The sequence below is a fragment of the Crocodylus siamensis genome, chromosome 3 (genome assembly GCF_052110815.1).
Source record: "Crocodylus siamensis isolate JL-2025a chromosome 3, ASM5211081v1, whole genome shotgun sequence".
Lineage (NCBI taxonomy): Eukaryota > Metazoa > Chordata > Crocodylia > Crocodylidae > Crocodylus > Crocodylus siamensis.
The window spans coordinates 87,095,176-87,115,827 of NC_143397.1; the positions used below are offsets into that span (position 1 = coordinate 87,095,176).

Below are 20,652 nucleotides of genomic sequence, written 5' to 3' on the forward strand. Positions count from 1 at the left end.
GCAGCAGCAGAGATTCAGCAGAACGACCAGCTTGGACAAAGTAGTCTCTCTCATCTTCTTTCTTCTGAATCCAGTGACTATCTGAGATCCTTCAGCTGCTTCTTCAATAATAGTTAACTTAAAGTTCTACAAACCCATAATTTGTATAGAATGATATTCTAGCTTTACCAGATAACTAAAAATTAGAGCTATTGGTATATTAAATTAGTTAAATTATTTAGCTTTTTATAGTTCTCTTTTCAACCATTTGAGAAAAGTTCTTTTTTTAACCAGAAGAGGTGAGCAGAATTATGAAGAAAGAAATTGGAGATAAAATTGTGACAGTATTATTAGATTTTTAAAAGTATTACCCTTTTACATAGACATTATAGTAGGATATGGGGAATGATCTGTTTGATTGCATAACTTTCTATTGTAAAGTGTGGTCATAGGTTCTTCAGAAGAGCTTACTGATTCACTCTGTGGCCTCAGGTGTATCTCTGTTTTTTTGTTTATAAAATGAAAATAATAATGTTTCCATCTCACTGTGGAAACGAATTTACTAATATTGGAGACACCAGGATTTTTTTTTTTTTTTTTAAGGTCATTCTAGAAATGACAGGTTTCATGTGGACAGTCCTGTATTTGTATGCTTTAAAGGTATACTATGCAAGGCAGTAGCCAGTAGTTGAACAATAAGGATTAAAAATTCACCAGGCATTACCTGTACTGCACATTGCATGAATGAAGCAGAGTTCTGGTGGAAGAGGCAGAACATGATTCTGTCATTAAAGACTATGTCAGAACATACATGGGAGTGAAATCAACATTGCACAAGCAATATAGATTTGGGCACTTCTTAACTATGGATTGATTGAATCTGATCCTGTATGTTTTTAACAGATTGGTTGGGATTTTCATTGTCATTCTGTGTGTGTATATAAAAAAAAATAAAAATATTTATACATTTCAAATGAGGTGAGGCAGGTCAGTTTGCTAAAGATTTAGCCTGACTTTAGTGTTTTACATTCTATCAGTATAAATCTTATTTCATGGGGCAGTGGGCCTTTTCTCTTTTGAATTTCCAACCCACCTGTTTAATCAAACCCAATTTTCAAATGAGCACCTGTCAACATAGTTGTATCCCTGCCTCCCCCCCATTCCTTCTTGTTTCACTCGCTTCCATCCTCAGAGATAGAGAAGGGACCAGCCTGTACGAGAGCTTGTGCCCTCTGCCCAGAAGTAGTTTTCAATGGCACAAGCAAGTGTTTGGTTTTAGTTGGTGATGCAAAGAAAGAAGAGTGCAAGTGGGCAAGAGGACCTTTTGCTGTTTTAATTTGCTTGTCATTGAACTAGGTGATTTGAGCATGAGCTCCTAAAATACCTTCTTTATATTTATATCTCTAACTACTACCCAGACCTATTGCCCTATGTATAAATAAATCCAAAGTATAGGTAATATGAAATCTTGCCTTGATAGTTCTTCCCCACGTGAGAAGTTAAGTAGCTGGTCAGATTTATCAAATTAGGGTGTGTGTTTATTAAGTGAATGGCTCTAAACCTTTCCATGTCCAACAATTTATTGGCGTAATTAACAAAAAAAAAAAATCTCTTGTTTACTGCTCAGGATGAGCACATCAATTCCTCTGAAGCTCTCAAAGCAAATATTAGTTAATTACAGTGCATAACACTGAAAGGTAGGTAAGAATATTTTGATTTGTAGATAGATGGGGGAAGGGGAAACATGGACATGAGAGAAAATTTCTTCCCTATAGATAACAGAATCCCTACACCCAATCTACTGTTCTTCTAAATCACCTGCTCTCAGCACTAGGCTATTTTGTTTCATGAACTGCCAAATAACTTGTCATTACATACTGAACATTACTACTCACAATATGAATCTCTAATTTTCTTTCCTCAGTAGTTATTTGAATGCATATTATGCTGCAGTGGGTTAGATCAGGGTTCTCAATCCCTGGGCTGCAGCGGGTTGGCTGCTGGGCTAGAAATGGCTGTGGACTGGCAAACCATGGCCCCCCAGAGCTGGGCGTAGAGGCCGCAGCTCCTTTTGCAAGGCCCATGGCAGGGCAGGGTTTGGCTCACCTGCCCCCCCGGCCGAGGGGGTGGGTGTATCCTTTGTGTTCCGGCTAGAAGTCAGGGCTGTGTTTTGCTGGGCTGCAGCATAAAACACTTTGGGAACCCTTGGGTTAGATAGTTGTTTATGCAGTTTCAAGAGTTCTGAACTAGATGGCAGGTTTGCTTCTTATCTAGGCTTACTTGTCCTAAGCAAATCTTCTGTGAGGCTTTAAAGAGCAGAACTGACCTGTCCATCCCTGGATAAGTACTCCATTTACTTGAATACAACATGAGGTTTTTTCCCCTCTCAATCAGCGTGGAGGAAATCTTGTGTTTAGTTTTGCATACAAAGCAGAAGGGAAGGGCAGGTAGGTGCTGCAGCTCTGACTCTGGCCCTGAGCCTAGGTTGTGACCAGTCAGACCCACAGCAGTGGGAGGACAGAGGGTAAAAGTAGGCCTATTCCTCCTAGTCCAAGGGTAGGCAATTATTTTGGGTGGAGGGCCGCTTACAGAGGTTTGACAAGCTGTCAAGGGCTGTATGGGTAGCCCTGCCCCTTGACAGGTGCCCTATCCCCTGATTGCCATTTTGTGACTGGAAGTCCCTCTCCCTAGCCCCAGCCTTTGCCACCAGAAGTTTCTTCCATTGCCCCCAGAAGTACTCCTTTCAGCAAGGGGTTTTGCCATCTCAGAACCAGAAAAATACCAAATTATATTCTAAAAATCAAACATGTACAACATTCATTAATTTGATTTCAAAAAATCTTTCTGTCTTGATTTACATGCGTTTGTGTAATGTACGTAGAGGTGATTGCACAATAGCTTAAAATGAAGTCTTACTCTTGTATATTGTGGAGGTGGGGAGTGGGTATAGGCTTGGAGTACAGGGCTGTGAGCGCAGGTGTGGGGTGAGGGAGCATGTGGATGGATGTGTGGGGTGTGGGTGGTTATGAGGTTTGTGAGTGGGTGTGGGGGTCTGCATGTATGGCAGTGTGAGGGGGGGATGTAGGTTCATGGGTATGGTGGGGTGTATGTTTAGGATTTGCCCTATGAATACACACACACACACTTTCTCTCTCTGTCCCTCATTGTGCATACACACACAGGGTACCAGTGCAGGGCCAGTGTTCCCACAGTCCAGTGATGCAGCTGGGGGCCACGTGGTGCTGGAGCAGCTTGCAGGCAGGCAAGCAAGCGGTGGCAGACAGAGGCTTCTGGTTGAGGTGCGAGGCCAGGCTGGCCTTGCAGCTGTGTCCTGCTAGCTTTCCCTGGGTCCTACTGCCCCTGGCTCCTGTAATTTGACAGGCAGCTGGGAGCAGATAAATACAAATTTTCTAAATTTTTAGGGACCCTGCTAGCCAGATAGAATGGCTTGGCAGTCTGGATGCGACCTGTATTTTGCCTGCCCCTGCTTTCCCTGCTGTAGCAGTGTGGGAGGGATGGATTTAAAGGCAGCTGTAACAAGTGGGAATCCTGGGGCCGGTTTGAACATTGACCCACCCACTTGTTTCAGAGCAAACCGCCTGCCTACTTCACTTGCCACACCTTTGGTATCAATTGAGATAGTAATGCGAGAGGCTGCCCTTTTACTTGCCTGGATGCCAAGGTCTTGTATACATGGCTCCAACCTCTCCTATACTGTGTCCCATGCTTTGCAGATGGTATCTATGGTCTAACACCTGACCTATAACTTGTCTGGCCTAACACCTGGCCACTCAGTCTGGGTTCCCATCCCTTCCCAGTTCCTTGGGATCCCAGCCTGGCTCCACTCAGGGCTTCTAGCCTGGTTTGGGACCCTCATAGTCCCCTTATGACCCACACTGGGCCTCAATCCTCATATGCCCAACACGGGGCTTCTCAGTATCTCCACGCTAATCCCCTATGCCTGACACTGGACCTCAAGAATTCCCTTACCCCTTGCCCAAGAAGCCTCACATTTAGCTCTGTTGACTTGGGGCCCCATCCCACTGGGGTCTCACATCCAACTCTTTAATGCCACTCGGGTCTCACAGTGGGCCTGGAAGTTGCCTCGGGTCCCTTCGTGACCTGGGCCCTGCCTCAGGACTCTCTGTGAGCCTGGGCTTCTGCTTTGTTCTTAGGGGTGTGCTCCCCTAGCCTTTCCCCTCCATGAAGTCACCAGCAAGGCAGCAGGGACTAAGGCTTCCTGGTGCCCCATATTCACCCTTCACTGGGGAGGCACAGGTATGGCATTTCCTGGAGATTGCCCCACCACACCATTCAGCCCCAGCAGGGTATAGTTTTAGGTCATGCCCCAGGACCAGGAGCCTTCAGCCACCCCCAAAGCTCTTACCCTGTACCTCCAAGATGGTATGAACAGCAGCTCCATCCAAGTGGTAGTCTTTTCCTGGCTGTTGGCAGCAAACTGCTGGTTTTACTGCTCAGGGCCTGCTTTTATTGCAAACAGCTGGGTCCTGTTCCTTAATCAGGCAATTGTGCCTGATTAGGAGTGTAGACAGCTGCAGCCTGCTTGGCTATTTGCTCATGCCCCTTTGAGTAACAGAGCACAAGTTGTGCTGTATTACAGCAACCCTCCAATAATTAGATTCAATACTTGAAAAGCTGTAACAAATGTATACATTTATACATTCCAAACATAGGATCTAATTTTTGGAGCCTCATCTTAAATTCAGGGTCAATTTAGATTCAAGTAAATATGGTAGTTTTGAGTCCTCCTCTAGGAGCAAAAACCAGATGAAACACCTTCTAAACAGCAGTAGCAGTCTGCTGCCTCTTCCTCAACTAGGGACCTTGCTGGCCTCAAGAATTAAAATGTGTGGAATACTCTAAGATCTGGACTGATTTAAATGCATGGTGCAGATGTAAAGAAAAAATATAAACCAAACAACTCTTCCCAAATCTTGGAGTATGTGCTGCGTAGGCTAGCTTTTGGGTCTGTCAGTAAATTTTGCTCAAAAGACAGTCTTCTGTCTGCTGGGACTTTAATCTTGCCCACATATTGAAAAATTCCCACAGGCAGCATTGCTTGTGAATTCTCAAGAAATTTGGATTGATCTTGATTGACCTCTCTTCAGTTTCACTGTTCCTACTTTCTTAACAAATAATAGGGGTGCACTGATAGAGATTTTGGGGGTCGATACTGCTAGCTGATTTTTAAAGAGGCATATCTGCCAACACCGATCTGATTTCTGATATAGCATGGAGAGCTGCATGGAGCTGGTAAATCTGTTCTGGTGGACGGGAAGGGGGGATGGAAGTCATGGGGGGGTCAGATCAAGGTCCCCGCGGTGAGAGAGGGAGTTGAGTGAAGTTGGGCCTGGGGCAGGCGCTGCCCAGCTGGAGCGGGGTGGGGCATGGGATAGAGTCACTGCCCACCTAGGGGGTGTGGGGAAGGGGGTGCAACTCTTGCTGCTGTGTGCACCCCAGGAGGGCATGGAGGATGTGTCCTTTAGATTTGCAAGGGACAGGATGGCTGCTGCTGTGGGCTAGGGATGGGGCCAGGGCTGAGCCATGCTCTTCCTGGCGGAGGCTGGGCCAGACTGTGCTTGGGGCAGGCAGTGGTGGCACTGGGAAGGGGCTACAGGTGGGGGCCTGCAGCCACCCAAAAATTCACCATAGCCCCCCTCCCAGTGCTGCCACTGTTTGCCCCAAGCACATTGTGGCCCCGCCCCTGCCGGGAAGAGCCCAGCACCTCCCCAGCCCACAGCAGGAGCTGCTCCACACTGCGCAGATCTGGGGGCATATGTCCTCCCCCCAGGCCTTCCCTCATGCCTTCCTGGAGTGTGCGCAGCAGTGGGAGCCGCGTCCCCTCTGCATGTCCCATGGATAAGCCATGGCTCCATCCCACACCAGCCCCAGCCCCACTCCCTTTCTCCCTCACCATGGGGGGCCTTCATCTGCCCCCCGCACCATGCCCCTTCCCTCTCCCCTCTCTATCTACCACAGCAGACTGCATGCAGCTCTCTGAGCTGCCAGGCTGTGCTCCTTGCTGCTTATGTGCTGCGCTGCAGCTGTGCGCATGCATGGGCCATTTATCAGCCAAATGACCAGCCACATGGGGCTGATTTCTGATGCAGTCAATTTTCTTTATTTTGGTGCTGATCTGGTATTGGACTGATGTATCGCTGCATCTCTGTCAAATAGGATTGTAGTGACCACTCGCATCCACACATGGAGGAGCTAAATATGAGACATAGTACATCTACAGTGATACTGTGATGTTTTGTCTTGACTTGGCTGTCTAACCAGAAATTATTTCCAGTCCTTTATTCTTTTCTAAACGTGTACATCTCAAGGAAATACTCTGACAGCTGTGGAACAGTCAAAGCTGTTGGGATCTACCCTGCTTCCATGCTGAGCCCTGGAACACTACTGAGTAGGGTACCCTACCCACTTGCTTCTTATCTATGCACACCATATTCTGGAAGTTAGGCAAGGTGAGTGTATTTAGAGCTGCTCTTAGGAGTTCATACTTAGTAGTTCACTCTTAGTAGCACACTAAGGCTGCTCTAAAGTGGTTGCACTGCTTAATAGTTGGGATTTGGTATCTGTGGAGTAGGAGTCCATGAGCAGAATGCTTTTCTCAGTGGTTCTTCTGGTCTCAGCATGGAGACAACGTGGACATCCCCACAGTTTCCAGCTGTGATTCTTCTCGCTCCCACTTAAGGGCAAAAGGTGTTTAAAGCATTGATTGTTAGATGGTTAAAATATTGCGTTAGAGACATACAAAGTACAAAAGCAAAATCCTACAGGGCAGATCAAAGCTCGTCAAATAAGAGCACTGACTTATTGACCAATAAAGAAGGAATTTGTGTCCCACAAAGAAATCTGAAACAAGTCAGATACTTCAAGCTGCATCTACAAGCTTTGGCCAATATTGCCTTTAGTTGGAAGGTACCACATACTGTGATGCCTCAATAATCTTTCTAAAAACAAAGATTTTTAAGTAGTTCTGAAAGCCCCTCCTTGGGGTTTTATTGCTGTTAAGAGACCAACCTAGTAATTGTGAGCTGAGAAAAGACAGAAGAGTAAGGTATCAAATGGATTTTCTTTCTGAATATTCAGGCTGGCCTCTCAACTTAAAAGGTCAAAGTTTAGTTCAGTGAAAACATTAGGCTACTGTATCCTGTGGATTCCTTTAATCAAGGAAAACTAATTATTGACCATTACGAATTAAGATATTTTTTTCAGTCTCAGAAATATTCATGCTGAGTTGAACCTAGCTTTCTGCCGAAATGATTGTACCAGATCTATTCTTGCTTCCCCATCTTCTCAGCAGAATTAAAACTATTATGAGAATGGCATATGTGAGGTTTTGGGATTCAAATATCAAATTGTTTCTGTGATAGTTTGGAGGATGAGGATGGACTTAAAGGCCCAGGTTCTGTGTTGCGATCAGAGTTTGGTTTATATCAATGGATAGATGTAACCATTTAGATCTTTTAGAATCAAGCCACCCCTTGAAAATCTCAGCTCTTAGTTTTCATTTGGTTTTTGACTACAGAATAGAGCAATTCTCCTGTTACAAAAAATTCAGACCACAACAGGTAAGAATGCATTTAACATTGTGAATTCCTTTTTGAAATCTCTGAGTTTATCTTTTGAATCATGTTCACACACCTAACAGCTGCAGCACACTGGTTGAGAATAACTGGTTATATGGTGCAAAATGTCAGTTGAATAGAATATTGCATTGTATTCCAGTTTGCAAAACAGTATTGATGAGGTCCCTCACTAAGGAGCTAAGGTGCATAATTGCCATTTTTTACATTGTTTAACATTCACTTTCATGACCCTGGTGGTCATTTTTTGCCGCTAGGATTCTGTGGCTGCACAAAACAGTACTTATAAGCATGCACAGAAGCAGCTCAGTTTTGATGCTTCTGTTTTAGGACCTATATCATACCCTTTGGGCTTCACACATTAGGGGCTTCTCTGTCCATCTCACTTCTGGGGCTTAATCTGGCAGGCATTCTTGAAACATGACTATTGTATTAAACGCCTCACAAAACATTGCAGGGCACAGAATAGGGTAGGGTTACATCTCTACTCCCTTTTATCCGAAAGTTCAGTTGTTAGAGCATTCATCCAGGCTGTTGGAGACTTGGTTTTAGATCTCAAGTTCCTTCTCTGCTTGAGGAGGTTCAACCTTGCATATCCCAAGTCTGTGGAGAAGGGCTCTTACTTTAAATTTAAACTGTGGGTGAGAGGAGACTGATGACCAGTGAGACCATTCCAGTCACAACTCCAAAGCTTTTTTAGGATACACAGTAGCAAAGACTTATTTGTATCAATAAAGACAATGCTAATGTAGCCTTGGATTCAAGGGAGAAACAAGTCTGCTGGCCAGGCTTCTCTATTCCCTTGGGGGTTTGAGTTGGTTTGTTGAGTTTTGAAGAAGCCTGAGATCGTGTTTTCTAGTCTATGCCCAGTATTTATAGTCGGCTGGTTTTAATATTGTAATAAATTATTTCTGATTTGGTTTATTTAAATTTCTTTGTTTCACTGAAACTTTTAGAACTGGATTGAACCAGATATCTTGTAGACTTGGAAAGTTTGGGAAAGTAAGAGGGAGGGTGTCTTATCTCCTCTTCCCCATTGTGGAGTGCTGTTTAACACTGACCTGATACCTCTTTACCCTAGTTTGTGGTCTTCTGTAAGAAGGCTGCATTTGAAGCCTTTTAACAAAAAAATCTATTATAGCAACGTAACATTTAATCCATTTGGTTATATCAATTACTACTTCTAATATTTTAAGATAAAACCATAGCAGTGGTGACATGTAGGGGGTGCACATGCACTCGCTGAGAGTGCTGATGCACCCCTTGACAGGCCATGCTCCCTGCTCAGGCGCCAGGCGGGCGGGAGTGTCAGTGCCTCCTCTGAGTGCTGGCCAAGGAATGGAAGTACCGCAGTTGCTTCTGGGAGCACCGCAGCATGATCAGCCGTGGGGGGATGTCCTCCCCCAGTCTGTGCAGTTGTCTCTGGGGGACCACTCCCCCTGTTGTTAACTGGTCACTGGGGGGGCATGTGCCCCCCCGACTATGTCACCCATGAACCCTAATATAATGTATAAGCGATGCATAGAAAAGCACAGGGGGCATGTGCTCCCTCTGAGAGCACTGGTGCCCCCCTTTACAGCAAATGCTTTGACTGGTAGGGGGACACAGAGTGCCCACCCCTGAAATTGGCTCTACCATCCACATGTGGCAGTGATGGCAGTTCCGCTGCCACCAGTGCACTCAGCCACTGACTGCTGGGGGCCCCCTGCCCCAGTTGTGCCCCACTGGTGCCCCCACAGACTCGGGAGATGCAAGTCACCCATGATGTATAGTTTCTTTTTTTATAATGCCTTTTTTCAGGTTTTGAGCTTTAATTATACTTTGTTAAACATGTTGATAGCTTTCTTTACTTTGCTGGCCAAGCTAGTTGTTACGGTGGCCGATGTTTACATTGCAGTTGCTCAGATACAGGTTTTGAGGCCTTATGCTTAGCCACACTTTTGCAACTTGTTATTACTACATAAATTAAGTTTAGGTATGACATACAGGCCCTAACTTCCAGACTGCTAGTATTCTGAGGAGGAGACAGTTTTGGTTCCTCCTTTTCAGGCTATTCTACATTGTGTAGAATAATTTAAATATTCACTGGGGCAAAATAAAACTGCCTCAGCAAGAGGGGTGGAGTTGGTCCACCTCAGAATACTACATAGCCTGCTGATTTAAGGCACTCTCTATGGGGAATGGAAGGTATATTTTTGAGCATCAGAAAGGAAAGGGACTTGAGAATTAAAGCTAGGTCTTTCACACCAGGGATAAATGCTTTAACCACTGGGCTACTGGATAAAAGAGTGGCATTAGCAAAAGCAGTTCTTTATCAAGGCTTTTCTGAAAGATAACACTGACCTGTCCTTGCTTTTTGTAAAGAAGGACACCTTCATGCAAGAGAGGATTTCAGGCTGAGTCCTGTGCAGCGGAAAATGCCTCTTTGCAACCTTGAATAAGGCCTAGTCAACTCCTGTTCTGCTGACAAAGCTGTGTGTGCTCACACTCTAAGCTCCTGTGTAGTGGTAGAGTTATTCCACCTCTGCTGAGCGGGATAAGGGTTCTGTTGCCATCCAACAGCCAGCAGAAGGTGCATGTAAGATGCTGCCCTGATGCACCTTGTATTCTGATGGCCAAACTGCTAGAAGGATCCAAGTGTCCATGTACTGTATTGTGGCAGCTGTCAGAACTTTTTGTCACTAGATCAGTTAAGCATAGATGTAACCTAAGGTATGGAGAGGAGTGGGATTTAAGACACTCTTGCCTTTTATATTGCCTACAGCTGGTTTTAGGTAGTTCCCTGCTTAGCCTGTTGGTTGTTATGGATCTTCTTATTCAGGTACCTAACTTCTGGTGCATTGTGGAGGCAGGATGGACACCTGGCTGAGAACTGTGGATTACATTGGTTGTCAGGAAGTTGAAATGCTTTTTTAGTTTTGTGGACTTTTATACACACGGTTTCTCTCAGTTTGAAGCCCTTAAATATGGAAATACCCAATACTGCAGTCAGGCAGTTGAGCAAAACTGCATCTGTACTAGGACATGTACTCCTTATATTATGTTTAAAAAAAGCCTACGCAGCATTGCCTCTAACTAAATAAGTACATTGATACAAAATGTTTGTAGAAATCATACTAACATTTTATTGAACATATTCTTGTGAAGCTCCAACTGAACTGAGGGGAGGTTCTGCAGGTGCTGATTCATGCATAGCCCATTAACAGGCTATAAACCCCAACTTGCATTTCAGTAAAGAAACTGATGTAGTATGACCCCCCAAAGGGAAAAACATCTTGGATACGCATGACTAACCCTTTATTTCTATTCAGTGATTCTTTAGTGCACAGAAGTGACTGATATGTCTAAAAAGTGGATTATGATATTTCTGAAGGAAAAATGCAAAAGGGAATAGGTTGCTTTATAAAGGAGAGAGCCATTATGTACTTCTTTCTGTAATCTAGAACATTACCGTACCCAATACATGTAAAATGTAATGTTTCATTTTAAAACTGCAGTCAGTTTTGGCAGTAGCTTTATAAGCTGGTGTGTTTTTTGTTTTTTTGTTTTTTTTTATAGAAAGCTGGCATTTAAATTACACACCCACCCACCCACCCACACACACACACAGAGTTATAATTATTTTTAAAAAGCCATAAGGATTCACCTTTTTTGAAGATTGTACATAACTGTTCCTTTAGTGCCCTCTGCTGGATATAATAGATAACTTCATTAGGTAGAAGATAAAGCTCTTCTTGCTTTTACTTTTGTGCCTGAATGAATCAGATCCTGGAAGTGACTGAATCATTGTATGGAATATACTACTTAATGATAGGGTTTCTCATAAGAAGGGTTTTTTTTGGTGGGGGGTGGGGGTTAATTCTTGTATTGACTTGTTATGTTCTCAAAACCTTGATTTAGAGTGTGGTTCAAAATGTGGGGAGTCAGTCCTGTGGAATAAACCAACTTAGAGTTAATTATTGTGTAGGGAGTGTATTAAGTAAGACTTCCTGCTTCTGAAAGTATCATGGAGAATATGTTGAAAGTATAGTTCTTTTACAGCTCTTACCTGCCGGTTTAACTTTCAGGTTGCTACTGCTGTGACCTCTGAGTAGACCTGACTGGAGTTCTACTGAAGTCAAGTTCATGCCTTGATGGCCAAAACTGAAATGGAACACTTGATTTAGCCTTATTTCCATCCTAAGAAATACAATCTGCAATAGGTTTAGACAAGAATTAAGTTTTGGTCTCCTTGGAATTACACCATGGCTATATCCGGACAGCTTCACCACAGCTACATCTGGACCACCTTTTTTTTTTTTGCCTAGACAACAGTGGTGGGCATACATGTGGCTTTTACTTTGAAAAACAATTGTAAATTCATAAATTTATCATAAAGATAATAATTTAGCAGTAGTCTGTGGTGTTTTTCACCTGTGATTTGCATTTTGGTTCAAAGCCAGTATATTGTTAATCTGTCTGAAATTATTTTAAATTAAAGTCGAATTTTATAAGGAAGCAGTAATTTTAAAAAAGTAGAATTGCAAGTCAGAATTCCTGTTTTCTCTTCTCAACACTGGCAAATGACCAACCTGGGACAATTCAGTTCACTTTTTGGCTTGGCCTACTCTGCTTATACATCTGTAAAATGTGTCATAGGACCACCTTTCCATTTCACAGCTTAAACTCATCTTGCTACATTGTACACAGAAATTTTGTAATCAGCTTATATACTATTTTTCATGGGAATGAAAATTGTGATTTTAAACAAGGCTCCATTTTTGCCTCTCCACTCGTCAGCAGCAAACAGCAGGGTTGATGGAGCCCCTCGGCTAATCAGTGGCGGGAGGCAAAAATGATGCCATGTTTAAAACCGCAGTTTTGCTTCCCTGCTAATCAGGAGCAGGCCACGATCAGGGCTCCTTCACCGATTGGTGTGGCGGGTGAGGGGACATGCAGAAGAACCTGCATGGTTAAAACGGCAGTACGGCCCACTTCTGCCATGAATTTGGTAGAGTCCTATTTGTTTACCATTACAATCTAGGTCAACTTTTGCTGGGCACACTAGGGTGAAGTGCCTGGACATATGCATTGGACCCGTTTATTTTGAAGTCAATGTTTTAGGTTTTAGACATGACAGGCATTGGTGGCATATTCTTGGGTCTCTACAGGACTCCTATTCATAAGTGAAACTCTACAGCCCCATTTTCCCAGGCTTTCAGGAGCAGTGATGTCCCACAGGAAGTCCTGGAAGATAGTCTCTTTCTCACAGTTCCCCCCTAGTGGCATGTCAGTTTACAATGGCACTTTTCCAAGATGTGTTTATAGATGAAGCAAATAGACTCAGCAAAAGGTTTATTGTTAAGCACAGTTGCTTTGTTTTAGATACTGCAAGACGGGGAGTCCTACTGTACATTCTTCCCCAAACCTGAGCGGTCCTGACTTGTGCCAGTGTCCTTTCAAGATTCTAAGCCCCTGGGTTTTACCACATTTCTGCTTCTGGTTTCTTCTTCGAATCATGGAGTCTCTCTCTCTCATTCTCTGCTTTTCTGTGACCTGTGAATAGGTGTACTGGTTAAAACTAATCTGACAGCCAGAAAGGTTCCTGCTTGCATAGGAAATATGTTTCTTGTGATACCCTCAGTATTTTTAAAGGTCTTTACCAGTAGTGTTCAACTTTTTGGTCCTGTGGGCCAAATGTGTGGTACAGGGCTAGTCTGCAGGCTGGATTGAGCCCCATGCTCCAGGATTGGGCCCTGGGGCCCAGAACTGCCCTCTCCTTGCCTTGTGCACCAGTGTTGGGTACCAGGGACTTGGCATTGTTCTCCTGCTGGGATTAGGCCATGGGGGCCTTGGGCCATCCCCTCCTTCCCCTGCCTACTGGGGACTGATACCTCTTTCCCACCTTTGCTATGCTGAAATTGAGCCCTGGGGCCCGGCATCAGCCCTGCCCAGCTCTGTGTGCTGGGATTGGGGGCCTGATCCACCATTTGGCAGCAGGTACCAATTATCCAGACCTGTGGGGAGTCCTGCAGACCAGATGACATAGTGCCATGGGCCAGATTTGGCCTGTGGGCTGGGAGTTGAGCATCCTTGGGCTATACCAAAAACATTCTTCTTGTTGTTTCTAGGGGAAGTTGTACTGCCTCAAACCATCTTTCTCTCAGGCAAAATGCAACAGACTGGTTTTCCGGAGCTTCCATTCGAATGGACATCCATCAGAGTGTAATACCAATCTTTTCCTCATTCTGTACCAGAATTTGACCCCCACTTGGAAATGCTGCTCAGAAAACAAAGGGAGTTTAGTATTTATGAACAGCATTCATAATCAGAGTTTATGAATTGTGCATAGACAGGCTTCCTAGTAACTGTCATTAACTTTTTCAATTCTTTCCTGCTATGAATACTTTCCAGTTTGACCTTTTTGTAAAATTGTTTTCTTATTATGGTTCTCTTATGCTAGCACTATTGTATTGAAATGTTGTAAAAATAATAGTGGAAAACTTAGTTTAAATTGGAATTTGTGTTTGTAATATGTTTCATAACCCCTTCCCTCTTTTTTTAACCAAACAATTTGTTTTGAAGCTGGACTTAGTTTATGGCGACTGTTTAAACTCCTTCAAGGGAAAACTGCAGTCCAGATGGCTTGTATTTGCTATTCTTAATGCTTTTTATTAGGCTGGCAATGTTCTGTTCTGAAAGCATCCTGTTATTAGATGTTCTTTAGTATCTTCCAGCAAGAAAAAGTTCTCTTACTCCACTACTTACTTGTAGTAGGCAACTCATTCATTCTAGACTAGATAGACAGGGGTGTCTGAAGAGTGACTGTCAAACACCTGGACTGAAATGAATTGTCTGTGAGGATGTAATATAGGAATATCTAAGCCTGGGGAGAAAGATAATGTTCTGGTGATTTATAAATTTTTCTTTGTAAATAAGGCAAAATGCCTGGGTGCAGATAAGTTTTGACCCTATGGTTTGTAGATTTTTGTGCTGTAGGTTTAGAAAGCTAGTCAGGACTTCTACATTCACCAGCTTCAGGGAATGCTCTTTACTTTTTTCTGTTGGTTTTTTTGATTGCTCGAAGTAGGCAAATACAAAGGAATAGGGTTCCATAAGAGAAATGACTGAAAAAAATTTCATGTTCAAATCATTGACATCTTTTATTGGATCGACTCTGAATTTGGTGTAATAGAAGATGCCCTAAGAAATCCATGCCTTTTGCATCCATTATGGTCCAAAATCATGCCTTATCACTCGTGCACTATTGCTTCATCTCTGCCTGAAAGGTGAATGCATGGTAGCTTTATGCTTAAGGAAGATGAAAATAAATTATTTCAGTGTTTTGAGTCATCATACAGGGCTTAAATATTATGCATATTTTCTTCCTCTCTATTTTTTTTTTTTTTTAGTCTTCTAACTGCACAGATTTTGAAAGTAGACCCTTGGCAGAGAGATGATTTGTAATGATATTTAATGTATTTGGCTGTATTCTGAAGAAGAAATATTAGAAGTAAAGTTATGAATGTTTGAAAATAGGAAACACCATTAACACTTAACCATAATGTGCTGCACATGTATACACAGATATTAATTTGTGAATTAAAATGCCTTATGGTTGTGGCTTTAAACTAACTAGGGTATCTGTTAAAAGAAGTCACTGTTCTGCTGCTCTCCACACAAAAGCATGCAGTGATCACAAACCAAGGGTGGTAGCTATAATAATGCTTTGAACCAAAATAATGTATGGAAATACTACATAGGTTTCACAGTACCATGATATAGGCTTGTCTATAGATACAAAAAATTATTCTCCTTGCCTCGATTGGAATCAAAGTATCCTAGATTAGGGAGCTGTAACCTTTTAGGAGTGGTAGGCCAAAAGAAGGAAGTTTGGTCTGAAGGTGAGCAACCACTTATTTCTCTTGTTTGCAACTTTTTCTTTTCTCCTCCCCTTCCCCTACCACCTTCCAGCTGCCAGTGCCCCTTAGGGTGGAAAGAGATATTACCTGGTGTCTCATATATGCCACCCAAAATTTTTATAGCAGCACAAATGGTTAGCAAATAGACATCGCTACCCTTTTGTTGCACCACAGCAAAGGAAAATCGGAGCATGACAATGGGCAATTATTTCAGCTGGTGGGCCACTTAACTAGTTTTGGTGACCTGTTGAGGGCTGCACACACAAAATCTTTCAGAAGATATTTTAACAAACGATAGATTAAAAAAATACTAAAAATCAAACATCTACTGTAACATATTTTAATTTTTTTTTAAAAAAATGTCCTGATTCATGGTATTTTGAGTAGTGTATATAGGGGCAATAGCATAATAGCTCAAAATAAGGTCTTACTCTTGTATATAGTGTGTGTGTGGGGCAGAATGGCGGGGTGTGGGGGCAGGTGTCCATGTGTGTAGGATGCCATCCACAGGATGCAGCTTGGGGGTGAGGGCAGGGAGGTAAGGGTAGGGAGTTTATGCAGGAGAGCTTGCCTGGGCAGTGTAGGTGCAGACCACCCTCCCCTGCCCCATCTGGCCTGCAGCTGCCCCTGTGGTGCTCTGCATGGGTCTGAGCCCTGCCCGCTCCTGCCCATGCCTCACTCCTGCCTGCGGCTGCCAACGGCTTTGGCCCTGGCCCTGGCCCTGGCCCTGGCCCTGGCCCTGGCCAGTGCACACAGCTTCCTGGCGGGGTGGCTCTCAGTGCCTGGTGTGGCCTCCCTCCAGTGGCTCCTCCTCTTGCCCTTGCTGTGCCGCACTGGACAGCAGGTAGCACTAGGAAGTTGCAGCAGTGGCTGTTGGGGATGTGTGCTGGGTACTACATGCCTAGCCAGGTGGAGAAGATAGCTGGGTGGCTCCTGCAAGCTGGGGCAGGAACTGCCCTTGTCTGGCTGGGCATGTGATGCCCAGCACATGTTACCATGGATGCCACTGTAACTTCCCTGTGCTGTTTGCTGCCTGGAGCAGTGAAGGAGGAGCTGCTGGAGCAGGGGTGTGGGGTGGGCAGCTGAGCAGTACCTAGGTGGCTGCAGCTGCACCAGGAGCAGCCCCACCAGGAAGCTGTGCATGGTGGCTAAGACCAGGGCTGTTGTCAGGAGCAGGCGGCGCTTGATTCCATACAGAGTGCTGTGAGAGAAACTGTGGGCAAGATGCAATCGATTTGCAGGCATCCACCTGTGGGCCAGATCCAGTTAGTGGGCCATATTTTGCCCACCCCTGTAATGGACTCTACCGCTTTATTGCCGCCAGTGTCTATTACTTCTGGTGGAAGAATGCAAGCAGCCTGAGCTGCATGCAGTCTGCATGCAAGCACAGGGGTGGAACCCCTGTGGGATTGCCCCTGCCTTGCAACATGGGGTTCATATTGCAGCACAGATGATAGTGCTCCACCTAGGATGTCTATTTCCAGCCTTATTGCCAGTGCCACCAAATTGCTGTCAATGTCCCAGCTTCACTGGCTGGATGAAATTGTTTGGCTGGGTGAATCTGTCATATGAGCTGTAGGTTGCTTATCCCTGTCCCTGATCCAGATACTAAATCCCAGAGTCTGCATCCCATCCCTGTGTCTTAAATATCTCATCACAAAACAGTTCATATGAACTACAATTCATAGTATCCTGAGCTCTAAGTTTTGTAGCAGTAGTGGCAGGTAGGTTCAGCCTCCTGAGCGTATATAGGGGTAATACACTCCTGGGTTGTCAGGAAACACTCTGGAAGACTGGGCAGGAAGAAAAACCTGCCTGCTGCTGTTCCTGGCTGAACCCAGCTTCTATCACAGCCTAGCTGAAGCAGGCCAGAAGTGGCTTTGGGACTCCCCTAGTCCTCATGTCAGCTGGGGACTGTGGCAGCAGTAGGCAATGGAGAAGGGAGGTACTGGTGAGCTCAGAGAGAAAGGAATTCTTGCCTGCTCTGGGGATTTTTAAAAAATGTTCCCAGCTGCTTCTCATACACTGTAGTCCAAAAGGTGGGTACAAGCACGCCACAGTATCCGTCTGGAGTTGCCCATGGAAAAGACAAACACGTGCATGCACACGCACACACACACACACACACACACACACACACACACACGTGTGTGTGTCTGTATCTATATAGATACGTATGTATCTATGTATGCCTCTGTATCTATATCTATATAGATACACAGCTGTACTAGTCAATTGCTTGTCAAATATGACGGGGTGGGGCGGGGAGCAGGCGGGGATGGAGCCCCATGTCTCCCCCCATCCGGGCCCACTCCTCCATTACTTCCTGCTGCTTGGGGTCTGGGGCTGCTCCCTCACTCCCCACTGCAGCTGCGGGGGGAGGGGAGGAGTAGGCCTGGGACCGATTTTAGGGGAGGACCGGGTCCAAGGGCAGGGAGAAACCATCTTGCCATGGCAGGGGGCGCAGAGGGGCCTGGCTGACCCAGTGGTGATGGAATGGGAGTAGTGGGCTTGGAGTTGATGGGTGGTGGGGGGGAAAGGAGTGAGCCTGGGCCCAAGCTGGGTGGGGGGGAGGAGGCTCACTCCTCTCCTCCCCCAGCTGCTACCACGTCAGGCTGCAGCAGCCCGGGCCCACTGCTTCCCCCTCCCCCCCTCCCATGTGTCAGGCTGGGGCCCACTCCTCCCCCCACCCCGTGCTGGATCCAGGCCCACTCCCCCTGCTCCTGCTGGGGGTCTGGGACTGCTTCCCCATTCCATGATGCGGCAGCAGGGGGAGGGCAGGAGTGTGCTCGGGCCCACTCCACCCTTCCTACTGCTGCAGCGGGCCCTGCAGGCAGCGATGACTGAAGGGGGGAGGGGCAGGCAGAGGCCAGCACCGGTGGCCTCATTTCCGCCCCCCCGTGCCGCTGCTACTGTTACCTCCTAGGAGCAAGAGGGGAGGAACCGAGGCCAGCTCCAGTGGCCTTGCCCCTCATCTCCGCTCCATGGTCGCCACCTGCAGGGAACTGTGCTGGCCTCGCCCCCCCCCCCCCCACTCCATCCCCTGTGTCCCCACCATCATGGTGGCAGGCTGCCACCTATCTGAATGCTTCTTCACGCTCTGATTGGTTGTTTGTCAGCCAATCGGAGTGCGATTAAAGTGTTACAGACAGACAGACTCAGGCTTTTAGAATATACATGCACACCCATTTTAAGAACCACTTTATAAAACTATTTTTAACATTTGTTTTTAACTTAAACACCTTTCTAGGCAGCTACAGTGAGAATAAAGATGTTAGAAGAAAACATTGAAGCAGAGAGAGCAGCACATCTGGAATCCAAATTCAATTCTGAAATCATTCAGGTAAACCAGTGTCAAATATTTGCAAAGTTGCTAAAGCCACAAGTCCACAAAAATTCTTGTAAACCTTTAACTTGGAGTGAAATTCCAGTTGAATAGAATAACTCTTATGCACGGGGTTATCTTTAGCACAAGTGTCTTTACCAAATTGGGTCTTAGTATTGTAGGTGGCTGTGAGTGACTGTGGAATTAATATATGAAAGCATTTGAAGACTGGCAAGGTCTACAGTGCAGATGAAAATAATCAGAAATCATATTTAAATAAAACAAACCCAATGCCTATTTAGAGGGAATTCTTAGTATTAAATTATTGCTTTACTATTATAATTATGTTTTGTGAGGCATTATCAATAGAAGTGGATGAAGTTTTGAAAGCTCTTGATCAACTGTTTCATGGTGGGGCAATTGTAATTCTTTCATTTTTTTGCCTGAAAATGATGCTTTTTCAAAGAGCTCATTTCAACTTCTGACAAGATTATAGGATTTGGTTGATAGTGATGAAAAGTAGTTTTGTGAGCAAACATAGTACATATTGTTGAAATTTTCAGATTTGATTGGTAAGAGGGAACTGTTTTTATCTTTTGCATATACAGTTAAGTTAATCTCAGTGTATTTTAAAGAGAAAACATGGAAAAAATAAACTGTCATTTTAATGATCCTATATTAAAATAACAGGTAAGGACATCTAACACTTCTTGTTTTTAAAACTGAAGCTAAAAATCTAACTTTCTTTTTGCTACTAGCTATTTTTTATATCTTAGTCAACATATAGAATGAAAACAGATTAACTACTGTCATTTTGCAAGCAGTTTTGCTTTGGTTCTTGTGGCCCTTAATTGTTGCTGCAATCATTTATTTTTTATGACCACTACATTATTAGAAAATGTGTTTTCCTTTTTCTTTCTGCAATATATAAAGGAATTCAGAGGGCAAAATTATTTTGCTGTTAGAGATTTTTTTCCCTGTCAGTCTGTCTACCAAGCAGAAGCTACTGAAGTCTTCTTATATATATATATAGAGAGAGAATTTTTATATATTTCTGCATTCTGTGGAACTCTGACCTTTTCTATTAATCCCACACTTCCATGAGTATCACGTTCACGTAAAGGGTAGAAATTTCCTGACAAACTTTACCAGTATATTTAAAAAAAAATACAGATTTAACCGAAGTATAGTAGAAGCACCTTCTCCTTAGTTACAAACTTTGTTGTGGTTTAGTTTGTTTTTTTTCCCTCTATGTAGTCATATCCTTGCGTATGTTGTCTGTGTTCAGTACTTTCGTTGTCTATGTGCATACATATGAATGTCCTACAGAATAATTCTTGTTAAACTATAACAGCAAAATAAAACATTATTGAAGATTAATGATGCTTTTTATCCAACTTGCTTTAATTACTTTCTTAACATTTGGCAGTTAAGGGTTCGAGACCTTGAAGGGGCTTTACAAGTGGAAAAAGCCAGCCAAGCAGAAGTTCTCTCAGATTTGGAAATGATCAAGAAAGAGTTCAAAGAGGTAGAAAATGCATATGAGAGAGAGAGACATAACGCCCAAAAGAGTTTAGAGAAACTCAATAAGTAAGTTATTGTCTAAATGTATTTGTAAGCTGGTGTAGCAACATGTATACTAATGTGGCTTACCTCCATTACAGGTTGCAATCACAATTTGTATTCCAATATGGTATATATCCTTCATAGGTTGCAGTTGCTGGAAGATGACATGATCACACACTTGCAATATGCTTCTTTGCTTTTTTAGTATTCAGACAGCTGTGGTGAGCAAAACAAAGAATCTTAAAATTGTTGGAATCTTCAGCAT

General features: G+C 44.1%; 1 protein-coding gene across 6 annotated transcripts in view; it reads left to right on the forward strand.

The window, feature by feature from the left end:
* The window catches only part of CCDC171 (coiled-coil domain containing 171), a 432,482-nt gene that overhangs the window by 49,211 nt on the left and 362,619 nt on the right, over nt 1-20,652 (forward strand). For all 6 annotated transcript variants that reach the window (XM_090038740.1, XM_090038741.1, XM_090038744.1 and 3 more), the window contains 2 exons: nt 18,747-18,839; nt 20,251-20,411. In XM_090038740.1, coding sequence (XP_089894866.1) covers nt 18,747-18,839; nt 20,251-20,411 — 254 coding nt within the window. The remainder of the gene's footprint in view (nt 1-18,746; nt 18,840-20,250; nt 20,412-20,652) is intronic.